This window comes from Balaenoptera musculus, chromosome 9, assembly GCF_009873245.2.
Source record: "Balaenoptera musculus isolate JJ_BM4_2016_0621 chromosome 9, mBalMus1.pri.v3, whole genome shotgun sequence".
In the NCBI taxonomy this organism is placed as follows: Eukaryota; Metazoa; Chordata; class Mammalia; order Artiodactyla; family Balaenopteridae; genus Balaenoptera; species Balaenoptera musculus.
This window is the reverse complement of record NC_045793.1, coordinates 72,784,680-72,799,659: the sequence shown is the minus strand read 5'-3', so window position 1 is coordinate 72,799,659 and position 14,980 is coordinate 72,784,680. Positions and strand designations below refer to the sequence as shown.

The window sequence follows — 14,980 nt, the reverse complement described above, 5'->3', positions numbered from 1 at the left end:
TTCTATTAATTGAAATATAGCTGACATACAATATTATGTTAGTTTAAGGTGTACTACATAGTGATTTGACATTTGCATACATTACAAAATGATCACCACAGTAAGTCTAGTAACCATCTGTCCCCATACAAAGTTATTACAATATTTTTGACCATATCCTTTATGCTGTGTATTACACCCCTGTGGCTTATTTATAACTGGAGGTTTGTACCTCTTAATCCCCTTCACCTATTTGGCCCAACTCTCCAACCCCCTTCCCTCTGGCAACTACACATTTGAGTCTGTTTTCATTTTGTTTTGTTTCTTAGATTCCAGATCTAAACATATAGATTTTAGATTATAGGGTATTTGTCTTTCTCTGTCTGACGTGTTTCACTCAGCATGATACCCTCTTGATGCGTAACATCGATTCTTAAGACACAATGGCTTCAAAATCCCTCCTTGTGCCCTTAACTCTCAAATTTTCATCTTCAGTGCTGATCTCCCTTCTGAGCGGTACACTTGCACACTTGTCTAAATTGCCCCTCCAAAATCTGCATTTGTTTTCATAAAGTAAGACTATCATAGATTTGAGCTCATAATCTTAAACTTCACACACTGTTCCTCATTTCAGTAAAGGATATCATAATCCACCATTGCTCACAGAAGAAATCTTACAGTCCTCTTGACACTCCCTCTCCAATGAACCAACACGTATTGTCTATTTTCCCTGGAAGATACATACTGAATCACTCTCTTCTTAACTCCAATGCCAAAACCATACAAAATCCAAGGTACTATTATCTTTAATCTGAACTCCTGAGATAGCCTTGTAACTGGCTATCTGACTTTCACTCTATTCTATTTGGCATTTAACAGTAGCTACCTTTGCTTAAACCCTTTGGTGACTTCACAGATGAGGTTAAAATTTCTCAAGGCAGCATAGATAGGCCCTTCCCCACCTCTCCAGCTTCATCTCATACTCTTCCCTCACTTGATCTCTATTTCTCCCACAAAGGTTTACCTTCCAGTCCTCAAAAGACTCAAAATCATACCAGCCTTAGGATCGTCATACATGCTATCCCATTTATGCCAAAAATTCTTGCTTCCTGCCCCCATAACTCTAGCCTTCATTTGGCTTATACCTATTCATTCTTCAAAATTGTTTTAATGTCACTTCCTCAATAAAGCATGCCCTGGGATCTCTAAATTAGATCTCCTACTATATGCTCTACTAGTTCTTCTAGGTCTTCCTCGGAACATTTAGCACAATTCTGTAACTGTTATATAATATTGTTAATTGTATATTTTCTTTACTATCTGGTCAGATCTATGAAAACACAGACTAGAGTTGTATTGTTTACCTCTGAACTTTTCGTGTCTGTAAACCATGCTTGGAATATAGTAGATCCTCAAAAGTACTTTTAATAAATGAATGAAAAACATAAATCAATGGATTGATGCAAGAACTAAGTCAGATATCTCCATTATAAAGACCTCCTTGATGAACCTACTTGGTGGACCTCATTGGACTATTGAAGATTTTATAGCCTTATTTCTTTAATGTTCTACCTTTTATTTTATGTGCCTTATTTTCCAACTGGCAAGTGCCTCTAATACAGGCATTTATTTTACTCATTATATTTCTACATGGCATTTTGCATAAAAAAGAGATGAATAAATATTTTTAAATAAACTCAAAAGGGAGACAAGAGGCAAGGCAGGAAAAAAAAAGGAAGCAGGCATAAAAAGTGACATTAAAAATACAATGATAGGGACTTCCCTGGTTGCGCAGTGGTTAAGAATCCGCCTGCCAATGCAGGGGACATGGGTTCAAACCCTGGTCCAGGAAGATCCCACATGCCGCGGAGCAACTAAGCCCGTGAGCCACAACTACTGAAGCCCGTGTGCCACAAATACTGAAGCCCGCACACCTAGAGCCCGTGCTCCACAACAAGAGAAGCCACCGCAATGAGAAGACCACGCACCGCAACGAAGAGTAGCCCCCGCTCGCCGCAACTAGAGAAAGCCCACGCACAGCAACAAAAACCCAATGCAGCCAAAAATAAATAAATAAATTTATTTTAAAAAACTACAATGATATATAAGACATGTCTCCACAGTTCAGATATATCAAGTATTTATTTATGAGTTGCTACTACATAACAGGAACTATTTAACATATTTTCAACCAGTTTTGCACTGCATAAAGGATATATTAATGATTAACATGAAAACATAAAATACAGTATTTCCCTCATTTTGAAAACATATTCTTTAAAAGTAGAGATTCTAATCATTAAGTTGCTTATTTTTTTTCACTATTTCATCTCTTGACATATCTAACTTCACCTCCACATTAACCATTCCTCTTTTAACAAAATTTTCTCCATAAGCCACTGTCAAAAAAAAAATTATTAAACAGGTTATGGTAGCTGAAATTTATTGTCAAGTATCTGGAGATTATAATACAAAGTCCAGGAACTCTTGGAGAGACATTTGAATTTAAGAGAAAATAAATAAAGTCTGGAACCCCAAACCTCCACTTACTCATCTTAATGACCTAGCAAAGAGGTGTTAACAGGTAGACTGCAAGGTGAGACTTAACCTCATCCTTCATCTCCATTCTTTTCCTCTCTCTTTTTTCCTTTTTTTCCAGTAACAAAAACTTATAGGGTGAGAAACAAGCCTGCTCTTCTCTTCGGGATTCATATGGAATTCTACTTTTCTTTGACCCTTTCTGCCCCACTGGTTGCCACTTACAACATAAGCCAATGGATCAATCTCTCTCAATCAATGGGACAAGAGTTAAAATTAGGTTTTAAGAAAATACACAAAAGAGTCTTAACATAAACGCTTTACCTGAATTTTAAACTCTAGTAGTTTATTTTCTACCAAAAAAAACTGTTAAAATTTTTTGATATTTTTTTTAGATAAGCTTGGACTTTGTGCTTTCTCTGGCTTTCAGTTTTATTAAATGAGGAAGCGCAAAGTGCAGCATCTTTCCCTTTCCTTAATCACTGCGTGTAGTTAAGTCATTATTTAGTCATAGAAACCATTCATATCTTCAGGTTTATGCCCAATCTTATATGATTGCGAGGCTGAGTCCACCTTGGTCTATTAGGAAAGTTGAGTCTAGAATCTTTAGACCTAGAACTCCTAATCCTGATCACAAGTTCTTAACATTCAACTTCACATTGCTTTTCTGGTTAATGTCTGAGGTTTCACACCTTCCTAAGGATTTGCTCAACAACACATATTAAACACTTTTCAGGGCCAAAGAACTGAACCAAGCACTACACAAATATATATAACATAATATCTTTCCTAAAAGACGCAGGTTCAGTAAACAGTCATTGAACGCTCACAATGATCCAGGTACCAGCAACTTCATTTTATTACATTTAACTTATGATCTAGCAGTAAAGGTGAGGTACTTACGAATATACTTTTATGACATGTTTTTTTAAGACTCTGTATGGTAAGGAAGAAACAAAAATACGGGGCTGGGAGGTCAAAGATGACCTTTTAAAAATAAAAAAAAAATCTTTAAAAAATGGCTTGCAATTGGTAGAATTACTAAAATGGATACATGGAGCTATTTTGAAGTAAGGGTCATTTCTAATAACCTCTAAGTCATACCCACAGCAGCTGTTATACTTTCTATCCATCATTCTAATCTATCCATAAGGTTTATCCTGCCTAGTTTTTTTCTATTTCTACTATACTCTTTACATTCTAATACCTGAATTATTTGTTATAATATCTTTTAACAGGAACACTTAAATCAAAGTACCAGATAGTACAAAAATTTTTTTAAACATCTTTATTGGAGTATAATTGCTTTACAAAGGTGTGTTAGTTTCTGCTTTATAACAAAGTGAATCAGCTATACATATACATACATCCCCATATCTCCTCCCTCTTGCGTCTCCCTCCCATCCTCCCTATCCCACCCCTCTAGGTGGTCACAAAGCACCGAGCTGATCTCCCTGTGCTATGTGGCTGCTTCCCACTAGCTATCGATTTTACATTTGGTAGTGTATATATGTCCATATCACTCTCTCACTTCATCCCAGCTTACCCTTACCCTTCCCCGTGTCCTCAGGTCCATTCTCTACGTCTGCGTCTTTATTCCTGTCCTGCCCCTAGGTTCTTCATAACATTTTTTTTTGATTCCATATATATGTGTTAGCATATGATATTTGTTTTTCTCTTTCTGACTTACTTCACTCTGTATGACAGACTCTAGGTCAATCCACCTCACTACAAATAACTCAATTTCGTCTCTTTTTATGGCTGAGTAATACTCCATTGCATATATGTGCCACATCTTCTTTATCCATTCATCTGCCGATGAACACTTAGGTTGCTTCCATGTCCTGGCTATTGTAAATAGAGCTGCAATGAACACTGTGGTACATGACTCTTTTTGAATTATGGTTTTCTCAGGGTATATGCCCAGTAGTGGGATTGCTGGGTCGTATGGTAGTTCTATTTTTAGTTTTTTAAGGCACCTCCATACTGTTCTCCATAGAGGCTGTATCAATTTACATTCCCACCAACAGCGCAAGGGGATTCCCTTTTCTCCACACCCTCTCCAGCATTTATCGTTTGTAGATTTCTGATGATGGCCATTCTGACTGGTGTGAGGTGATACCTCATTGTAGTTTTGATTTGCATTTCTCTAATGATCAGTGATGTTGAGTATCCTTTCATGTGTTTGTTGGTGATCTGTATATCTTCTTTGGAGAAATGTCTATTTAGGTCTTCTGCCCATTTTTGGATTGGGTTGTTTGTTTTTTTGATGTCGAGCTGCATGAGCTGTTTGTAAACTTTGGAGATTAATCCTTTGTCAGTTGCTTTGTTTGCAAATATTTTCTCCCATTCTGAGGGTTGTCTTTTCGTCTTCTTTATGGTTTCCTTTGCTGTGCAAAAGCTTTGAAGTTTCATTAGGTCCCATTTGTTTATTTTTGTTTTTATTTCCATTTCTCTAGAAGGTGGGTCAAAAAGGATCTTGCTGTGATTTACATCATAGAGCGTTCTGCCTATGTTTTCCTCTAAGAGTTTAATAGTGTCTGGACTTACATTTAGGCCTTTAATCCATTTTGAGTTTATTTTTGTATATGGTGTTGGGGAGTGTTCTAATTTCATTCTTTTACATGTAGCTGTCCAGTTTTCCCAGCACCACTTATTGAAGAGGCTGTCTTTTCTCCATTGTATATTCTTGCCTCCTTTATCAAAAATAAGGTGACCATATGTGTGTGGGTTTATCTCTGGGCTTTCTATCCTGTTCCATTGATCTATATTTCTGTTTTTGTGCCAGTACCATACTGCCTTGATTACTGTAGCTCTGTAGTATAGTCTGAAGTCTGGGAGCCTGATTCCTCCAGCTACGTTTTTCCTTCTCAAGATTGCTTTGGCTATTCGGGGTCTTTTGTGTTTCCATACAGATTGTGAAATTTTTTGTTCTATTTCTGTGAAAAATGCCATTGGTAGTTTCACAGGGATTGCATTGAATCTGTAAATTGCTTTGGGTAGTATAGTCATTTTCACAATGTTGATTCTTCGAATCCAAGAACATGGTATATCTCTCCATCTGTTTGTATCATCTTTAATTTCTTTCATCAGTGTCTTATAGTTTTCTGCATACAGGTCTTTTGTCTCCTTAGGTAGGTTTATTCCTAGGTATTTTATTCTTTTTGTTGCAATGGTAAATGGGAGTGTTTCCTTAATTTCTCTTTCAGATTTTTTCATCATTAGCGTATAAGAATGCAAGAGATTTCTGTGCATTAATTTTGTATCCTGCTACTTTACTAATCATTGATTAGCTCTAGTAGTTTTCTGGTAGCATATTTAGGATTCTCTATGTATAGTATCATGTCATCTGCAAACAGCAACAGCTTCACTTCTTCTTTTCCAATTTGTATTCCTTTTATTTCTTTTTCTTCGCTGATCGCTGTGGCTAAAACTTCCAAAACTATGTTGAATGACAGTGGTGGGAGTGGACAACCTTGTCTTGTTCCTGATCTTAGAGGAAATGGTTTCAGTTTTTCACCACTGAGAACGATGTTGACTGTGGGTTTGTCATATATGGCCTTTATTATGTTGAGGTAAGTTCCCTCCAGATAGTACAATTTTTAATTATGTATGAAACTTGATTTGTCCAGCAGGCAAATGAAATATCCAAAAATAATTGTTTAAAACTTGCTAAATTGTGCCTCTGAGTACGTAAGGAGCATTTTCTAAGGCTTAGATTTGTTTGTGTATGTAAATCATCTTATCAGCAGGTAAAAAGGAAGTGGGTGGAAGAAATTCCATCCTAGGGCTTCCAACTAACACTATATGAAAGTCTGTTAGAACCTGGGAATTAGATTAAGTGTTGCCATTCAACTATATAACCGAGGAGATTCATCCAGTATGTAAGTTGGCAAAAAGTGAAGTCAAACACAATTCACTACGTATTTACTGGCAAATATCTGGAAAGATCACTCTACATTCCAGCTTTCAAGAATGAGTGAGCACAGCAAAGGAAACCATAAACTGAACGACAAGATAAACCACAGAATGGGATAAAATATTGGTAAATGAAGTGACCAACAAGGGATTAATCTCCAAAATATGCAAACAGCTCATGCAGCTCAATATCAAAAAGACAAACAACAAAATCAAAAAATGAGTGGAAGATCTAAACAGACATTTCTCCAGAGAAGACACACCAGATGGCCAAAAAGCACATGAAAAGATGCTCAACATCACTAATTATTAGAGAAATGCAAATCAAAACTACAATGAGGTATCTATCACCTCACACCAGTCAGAATGGCCATCAACAAAAGGTCTACAAATAATAAATGCTGGAGAGGGTGTGGAGAAAAGGGAACTCTCCTACACTATTGGTGGGAATGTAAATTGGTGAAGCCCCTATAGCAAACAGTATGGAGGTTCCTCAAAAAACTAAAAATAGAGTTACCATACAATCCAGCAATCCCACTCCTGGGCATATATCTGCATAAAACTTTAATTCCAAAAGATATATGCACCCCAATGTTCATAGCAGCACTATTTACAACAGCAAAGACATGGCAGCAACCTAAACGTCCATCAACAGATGAATGGAGAAAGAAGATGTAGTGTATATATGCACAATGGAATATTACTCAGCCATAAAAAAGAATGAAATGCCATTTTCAGCAACATGGATAGACCTAGAGATTATCATACTAACTGAAGTAAGTCAGACAAAGACAAATATCTTACGATATCACTTATATGTGGAATCTAAAAAATGATAGAAATGAACTTATTTACAAAACAGAAAGAGACTCACAGACATAGAAAACAAACTTATGATTACCAAAAGGGAAATGTGGGGGGAGGGATAAATTAGGAGTTTGGGATTAGTAGATACAAACTACTATACATAAAATAGATAAACAACAAGGTCCTACTGTATAGCACAGAAAACTACATTCAATATCTGATAATAAACTATAATGAAACGAAAGTCGGAAAATACATATCTGAATCACTGTGCTCTACAGCAGAAATTAACACCAAATTGTAAATCAACTATACTTCAAAAAATATTTTTTTTTAAAAGATTGAGTGAGCAGAAGAAAATAAACAAAAAAACAAAAACTGGGCCTACGAGAATATGCTACAGAAACTGTAAAGGAAACATCATTCATACTACTTAGATCAGTGAATTTGATTTACTATAGGAACAAAAATTAGATTTTAGAAACTTTTTGAGATCCTCAAATGTCAAAAGACACTGATCCTATAAAATAGCAGCCAACAGCTAAAAGGAGAAATCAAGCTAAATTAATGAGTAAAAAGAAAGATGAGTAAGGTAAATAAGGATGGCAAGAAAACTAAATACATAGTGGCAAAATTAAAACCTACACTGGAGAACAAAAAAGGAATTCACATTTCAGAAAACCAGATAAGTGCCGTTAAGTAAAAACTTAGAGGTGTACAGAGAGTATGGAGGTCAGAGAATAGAAAACTGAACAAAAAGACTGTTCTCAAGGAAGAAATCAGATTTAACTGAATAATCAGAATAATTGAAGAATTTTTCCATAAATAGAAAGAGTCAATGTACATGAGTATGTAACTGCAAATGCTCATCATAAAGATAACTTGGGGTTGTTTTTTTTTTTGGTTTTGTTTTTTGGATTAACAGGATAAAGAAAATATACTATGAGGCACCAGAAAAGAATGAACAAGCTGCCCACAAAGGAACACATACTAAGATGGCCTCCGACTTCTCTTCAGTGCTAACCTCAGATTTCTCCTCTTGAATGTCAAATACTTGAGCATTTAACCACATTTCCAGACAAAAAATGTGCCCCAATAAGTCTGTGTCCAAGTGTGTGTGAAGGTAATAGGATGACTTTCTCAGGCATGAAAAAGCCAAAACAATTTTTTTAATTAAAAAAATATATATATACATATACATATATGTATAACTAATGTATATCAATATATACTTTAAAAATATATGCTATAACTTATGTTAATAAATATGTTGTAACATATATGTGACCAAGTCCATTTAATCTCCTAAATAAAAAAGATAGCTATTTTATCATCTTCAGTGAGAATTAGATAAGCAAATTTTGGAGGAGTTTTTCAGGAGAAATTTCAAGCACATATATTTGAGGACAGTAACTTCAAAACTGATTATATACCCAAATGAAATTAATCTCTCCATTCTGATACAGGTGGTAACATTAGTTACTCTGAGAAGTCTTAAAACACACACATAAACACATGCAGACACATATACATACACACACACGATTACACACACACACATATACATATTTACAGATGTACACGTGCACACAGATGTGAACAAAAACACACATATAACTTTTCTTTACTCTGTTAAAGAGAGGCACATAGGAAGAGGAAAAAATACTGGAATAAATAAATGTATATTTTACTTATGGTTACCTCTGAGTGATAGAATAATAGGTGATTCTCCTTTTCAGTTTTCCAAATTTACCAAATTACTTTCAATGAACATTTTTTTAAATTAAAAAAATATGTGTTACTCCCAAATTTCACTTAACACACCAATAATCTTTTCTGTGTGTAGCTGCATGTAATTCATGTCTATTTACTCTCATTTCATTCAGATATTAATTTGTTTATTATACAGTAAGTACATACACTGAGTACCCTCCTTGGGCTAGCCATATACCTATGTGCTAGGGTTAGAGAGAAGAGAAAACACAATCTCTTCCCGCACAGAGAGCCCATCTGAACACAATCCCCAAAATAAATAATTACAATCTTTCAGCGAAAAATCCAGTTTGTTATGAGGGATCATAATTGATTTAATTTGGATTTAGCTGGCCGAACAAGGCTTCATGAAGGAAATAACACGTAAACTAAAACCTGAAGGATTAATGGGAGTTTGCCTGACTAGGGAAAGTATCTTTAATTAAAAAACAAAAAGCAAAAACAAACCAAAAAAAAACAGGAAAAAAGGTCAGTTTTGCTATTCTCACACTGAAATATTCAAATGTATTTCACTTTCTGTCACGATGTGCTACCCACTAAACATCAATTTAAAAATTCTTTTAACTAAACTATTTGTAATGGCTTTCATAAACATTGGTTTAGTTTGAGCACTATAATTCTACTTCACATTAGACACAGACTTAAAAAGATAATGTTACAAAGAAAGAATTTACTCACAGAATATGTAAAGGAACCTAGTGTTGGGAGAAAGAAGACCTTAAATGCTACTGGGTGATGGGAAAGATAAAGCCAATCAAATTTATTTGCCATTAAATTCTTGTGTCAATAAATCCCATTTGGTATAAACTTAGCACAATTATCTCATCTACTCTCAATGGTCTGTTGTGAGCCATGACCAAGCCTCATCTCTGTTAGGAACAGCTGAGTAGAAAGGAAGACTATGGCAGAGAAAATGACATACATTGCCCTTTCCTTAGTCATCAGAACTCATACAAACACCATGCCTTGGCTTTACATAGAATGAAAAAAAGCACCTCTTAAATTCAATACGATATAAAAGTTGAATATTATTACTCATATTCCAATATAACAAAATTCATTTGAATATGTGGCAACCTGGCTCTACAATACACGTTCTTCATTAGCACTACAGCAGGTGCGTCATCTTCTTGTGCATCCAGAAATATCCTCAACCAGGCTCTCTGTAGGGCCACCAGGGAGTGACTGCATCTTAGTCCGCTTCTTGGTCCATTCAAGTTCTCACAGGAAATGGACGAGAGACATCGTCTTTCAACAGCTGACTGAGTTCAGACCACATTTTTCCCTTGGACCACTGCTTTGTTCTTTACAAAAAGGGGATGGTGTGGCTACTCTAGCTGACTGTTGAGGACCACATGGAGGGTAAAGGTTTGAATGTTGTGCCTTGAAAATTATGTGAGTTTAGTATTGAGTAACTTTTTAGTTGTTTCAAAATGTATAGCTCTTAGAGAATGACATGAAGCAAATCGCTTACCCTTACAACTTGTTTTCTCTTCCTTACTTTTTAGTGGAACAACCACTGAGTATTTAAGATTTATGACTTTCTTTTGAAAAAAAAAAAAAAAGCTAAATATTCTCAAAGAACATGTGACTTCAAAGTGACTCAAATGCCACTTGATTTTTCTTGATGTACCTACACCAGATATTAAAAAGCCAAAAGAAAGGCATGTAATGCTTAAAAAATTTGTTTTCAAACATACCACAAATGAAAGCCTTAAGAGTTCTCCTCTAAAATAAAGATCGTTAGAAATACTAAAATGAATTTTGAGACCATGTGGATTGTAAGAGTATGTAGCTTACAGGGGAAATTTAAGTTTGGATTAAAGCCAGAATAATATGTGGAGGAGCAGAGTGAAGACAGTGCATTTCATTTCCTTTGGATTTGGAAAAGCACTAAATGAAAGTCACCAATCAAATATATATTTTTCGTCCCAATGACAGTGGAGGGGCTATTAACAGATACATAAATTATATACTTTGCATGTTTTTAAAAAAAAAATCTAATATTTTTACTTTAAGAATTTAAGTGTTAGGATGCAACATTCTTAAGGTAAATAAGACAATAAGAAGGTTCTTCTCTACTGAAGTATGTAACTTTGAAATCACTTAGTCATTCTTTACAGAACAATAATTACAAAGTAACTTTCATTTTCAGTGTTTTCAAATTTGAACTAGTAAATTCCTAAGTGTTTACGATTTATATGTACATATATCACGTACATATACTACAAATCAGTATTTGTTCATTCAACTAAAATTTATTGAATACCTACTGAGTACAAAATCCTGTATTTTTTAAAATATAAGTTTATATAATCTCTCATTTAGGCAAGAAATGTGCCTCATCACGTACATTAAAAATGAAAATAAACTCAAGCTGATTTCCCTATTTGTGTTTGGAATATAAACTCTGATAAATACTAGGATGTTGACATTATGAGAAAGAAACTAATCACGTGAAATGACCCAGTCTTCAGTCTGAAGGATTAGGTTATGTTTATGTCATGCTTATGTTATTTGGTTTGCAGTCCACCCTTTCACCTGATTCTTTTAAGGGCTACAAACCCTGTTCAACATGTTTTCTCAAACTAGTAGGATCATTCTAATATTCAGAGATCTTGCTTCATTCATATGGAAGGAACATATAAAAGTAGAGGAAACCAAAACATGTCAGGAAAGGGTCACCCCTCTTGACCAAGAAAAGAAACTATCAGTAGGATTACAATAGTAGACAGCAGCGCACATGGAAACCGCACCACAACACTTTATAATCAAGCTCACTTTTAAACTAAGGAAATGATTCTGAGTGAATGTAACCTGCATTACAATAGGGTGTCTGTGTCTCTGAAAGCTTAGGGCTGAATAAAAAACACTTTCAGTAAAAAGAATTGAGAAGTATCTAATTCTTAAAGGCTGCTGCTCTCACTACCTACAAAAAGTATTTCTCTACATCATGTATCTGGCTTTGAGCAAAAATTCTCTGAAGACCAGGGATAGAACCAGGCCTGACTGATCCAAGCGGCTTCCGCTGACAGTGGGCTGCAGTCCTGGGTCATCTGGGATACCAGGGTAGGTCTGCTTTGCTCCAAGTCATAGAGGGATCAGAGGCAGTGGCTAATGTGGTGAAGGAAATATATCCAAATATAACGACTGTAGCTCCTAGTATGGAATGTTGGCTTGGGGTGTAACACATTATAAAAAGTAGCTCCTATGCGTACTTATTAAGATGTCTGTCAAAGTTAAATAACTTGGCCATTTCATTCATTGATTTTTAAATAAAAGATGATATCAAGGCTTGGGAACGTGATTTCAGAAAAAGTATTTTAACTTTTCCAAGCACAAAGGGTTGCTTGAGGTCACAGAAGCCACAAAAACAAACTCCGAATCCTAAAAACTGCTTCAAAAATAAATCAGATAACCTGTGAGAGACTTTGGGGGAAGGTACATCTGAATTCTCCCCTTGCTGCATCCAAGTTATGAGCCCTTAGGGCTAGAATATCTTTCATTTGATGAGCCACAGTTTGAGAGCACGGAACAAGAACAGGGGCCAGCAGACTTAAAGGAATATTTATCCACATGGATATTTATGGTACAGCTCCTTTGTGAGAGAACAGCACCCTTTTTTTGTGTGTGTTCCGGACTTGACCTTCTTTTGGCCTTGGAATTATCTGGTTTGTTTTCCTCTGTAGCCAGGTTCTGAAATATCAAACACAGCTGTAGGCAAAGGAAGAGGGTGGTCAAATAGCCCACCCATCGGTGCCATAATAAATGGAAATGGAACTCATGTATGTAGAATTAAACAAGGTTTGCCTTGGCACCACTGTCTCCTATGAGTCATTTGTATGGAAAGTCAGAAGAAAACAGGGACACCAACAAAACAGCAAAAAAAAACAAACTGGAAGAGGGGCACTCTTCAGACTCAAATGAAGCCAGCATCATAAATTTCCTAGTGGCCAGGACTACTAGAAGGAAGAGACTGAGGAACACTGCTAAAGAATGTTGTAGGGATTTTTGTTTCCAAAAGGGACCCATGCACCTGTTGATGTGTTTTCCAGGCCCTTGAATGATAACAATTTATGAGGCTATTAATACTAAGCCCAAGACTTATTAGATGTGCTGTTTGTCTTGTGGCCAATATAATCTCATAAAATTTGGGTTGCACTGGGTTAAAATGGAGTGTTCTGCTCTTGGAGTTATTCAGAGCATTTAAATCACTTAATCCTACAAGAACGGTGTATTTAGCCTGCCTATTAGGGAGAGTCTTGAGGGATTCTCACCAGTTGCAGAGCCAGGCAGGAGGTGGCGGTCCATTGCTGGGTGAGGTAAAACGCAGGCAGCAGGGGAGGAATGAGTCCTGGAGACAAGACTATGTTTCTCTAATCCGTCCATGCCATCCGCGGCCAGCTGAGCTGGGCGCACCGAGAGCGCACGTGCTTGCTGCGGCTCCAGGAAGGGCTGCTGTCGAGAGAAGAGCACAGTAGAAAGAAACATGAGACAAGCACTAAGGGAGACACTGAGAATGACATGGCAACCAATTAAGTTCATCAGGTCAGAGACATAATAAACGGTGTGAAGGAAAAAAAATAGAGAAAGGGAGAAACAAAACACGATCTAGTCAATAAATCCATTCAACAGATGTTTTCACACTGACGGCCAGGGCCTGTCTGCCTGGCTAAGGAGGAGGTGATGGCAGGAGGCCTGTCAGTTTGAACTGATTGAAAGAAACAGACCTTTAACCTCAAGGGGAACATTGACTTAGACTCATTTCCTACCTTGATACCAACGTTTTGAATACAGCCCCAGAATTGTTACAACGCAAAGCGAGAGAACAATTCAACTGCTTTCAAACCACCAACGAGGCTCAATTCTGAAAACCCTATCTTGAATTTATTTCAGTAATATTGTCAATGACATTTATAGGAGCCTAAGAATTGCCAATTTAATGACTATATTTGACAGCTTTCAGTCTTCATATAATGGTACAGAATAAGGAATTTTTCATAGGTTGCATGGTGTAATCTCAGTACTATGAAAAGGTTTAGTTTCTTTATAAAGTATTAAATACAATCTCAGTGATTTAACAGCATTATCATTCTTCATACTTCTCAAGTTATGAAATCAAGGAGCCAGAATTTGGAAGCTCCTGAAAGATTCACTTGGTCTATTCCTCTGTCTCCAAAAGAGACAATCTCTAAAATAGAGACAGGTGGTTAATTTAACTATCAGTGTTACACACCGAATATTTCCTCTCTTCAACAGCAGGGGATTCATAACCTTCGTGTTGATTTTTACGTTTGTTTCCTTTTCCATGTTCCCAACAAACGTGAATAGTAGCTGAACAGTGATACAAAGGATGATCATCACGTTCCGTGGATAAGGAAACTAATACTCCAAAAGGTTAACAAAGCCTTTTAAATACAAGCCTAATTGCTATAATTCTTAAAATGTACATGCTCTTCTGCTTTGGTCTACCTGCCAGGCATGTACTGTTTTAAGACTGAATGCAAACATCACCTCTCCTTAGTAAGGCCCTGCCTTAACCTTCTTCTTAGGGTGGTGTTCCTCTAGCACAAGGCTTGGTACATCCTTAGTGTACAAATTATTTACTTAGTGAGAATGCTAACAAATCTATATACAACACAACTGTATTCAATGCATATTACATGGTTTTATATCAGTATGACTTTCTCTGTATGAGTTAATGCTGTATATAAAAATGAGTTGATTATGAATATATATTTAGTTATAGACCATAGACAGAGATTCCCCAACTTAGAAAAAAGTTAAGAATCCTTTAAAATTAACTTTAAAATAAGTTATAATTAATGTATGTGTATATGGTGTTACTTCAGTTTTGCTCTGCAGAATAACTGAACCATCAATCAATTGGAAGGCATTTGTCACATCATTGAGCTCTGGGCATTTGCTTTGATGATTAGAATGATTTGGCCAGGATGTAGTTCTA

At 36.1% G+C, this 14,980-nt stretch overlaps 1 protein-coding gene across 1 annotated transcript in view; it reads right to left on the bottom strand.

The window, feature by feature from the left end:
* HDAC9 (histone deacetylase 9) overlaps positions 1-14,980 on the bottom strand; it is a 575,085-nt gene that overhangs the window by 314,690 nt on the left and 245,415 nt on the right. The window contains exon 18 of the mRNA XM_036862952.1: positions 13,293-13,473. Coding sequence (XP_036718847.1) covers positions 13,293-13,473 — 181 coding nt within the window. The remainder of the gene's footprint in view (positions 1-13,292; positions 13,474-14,980) is intronic.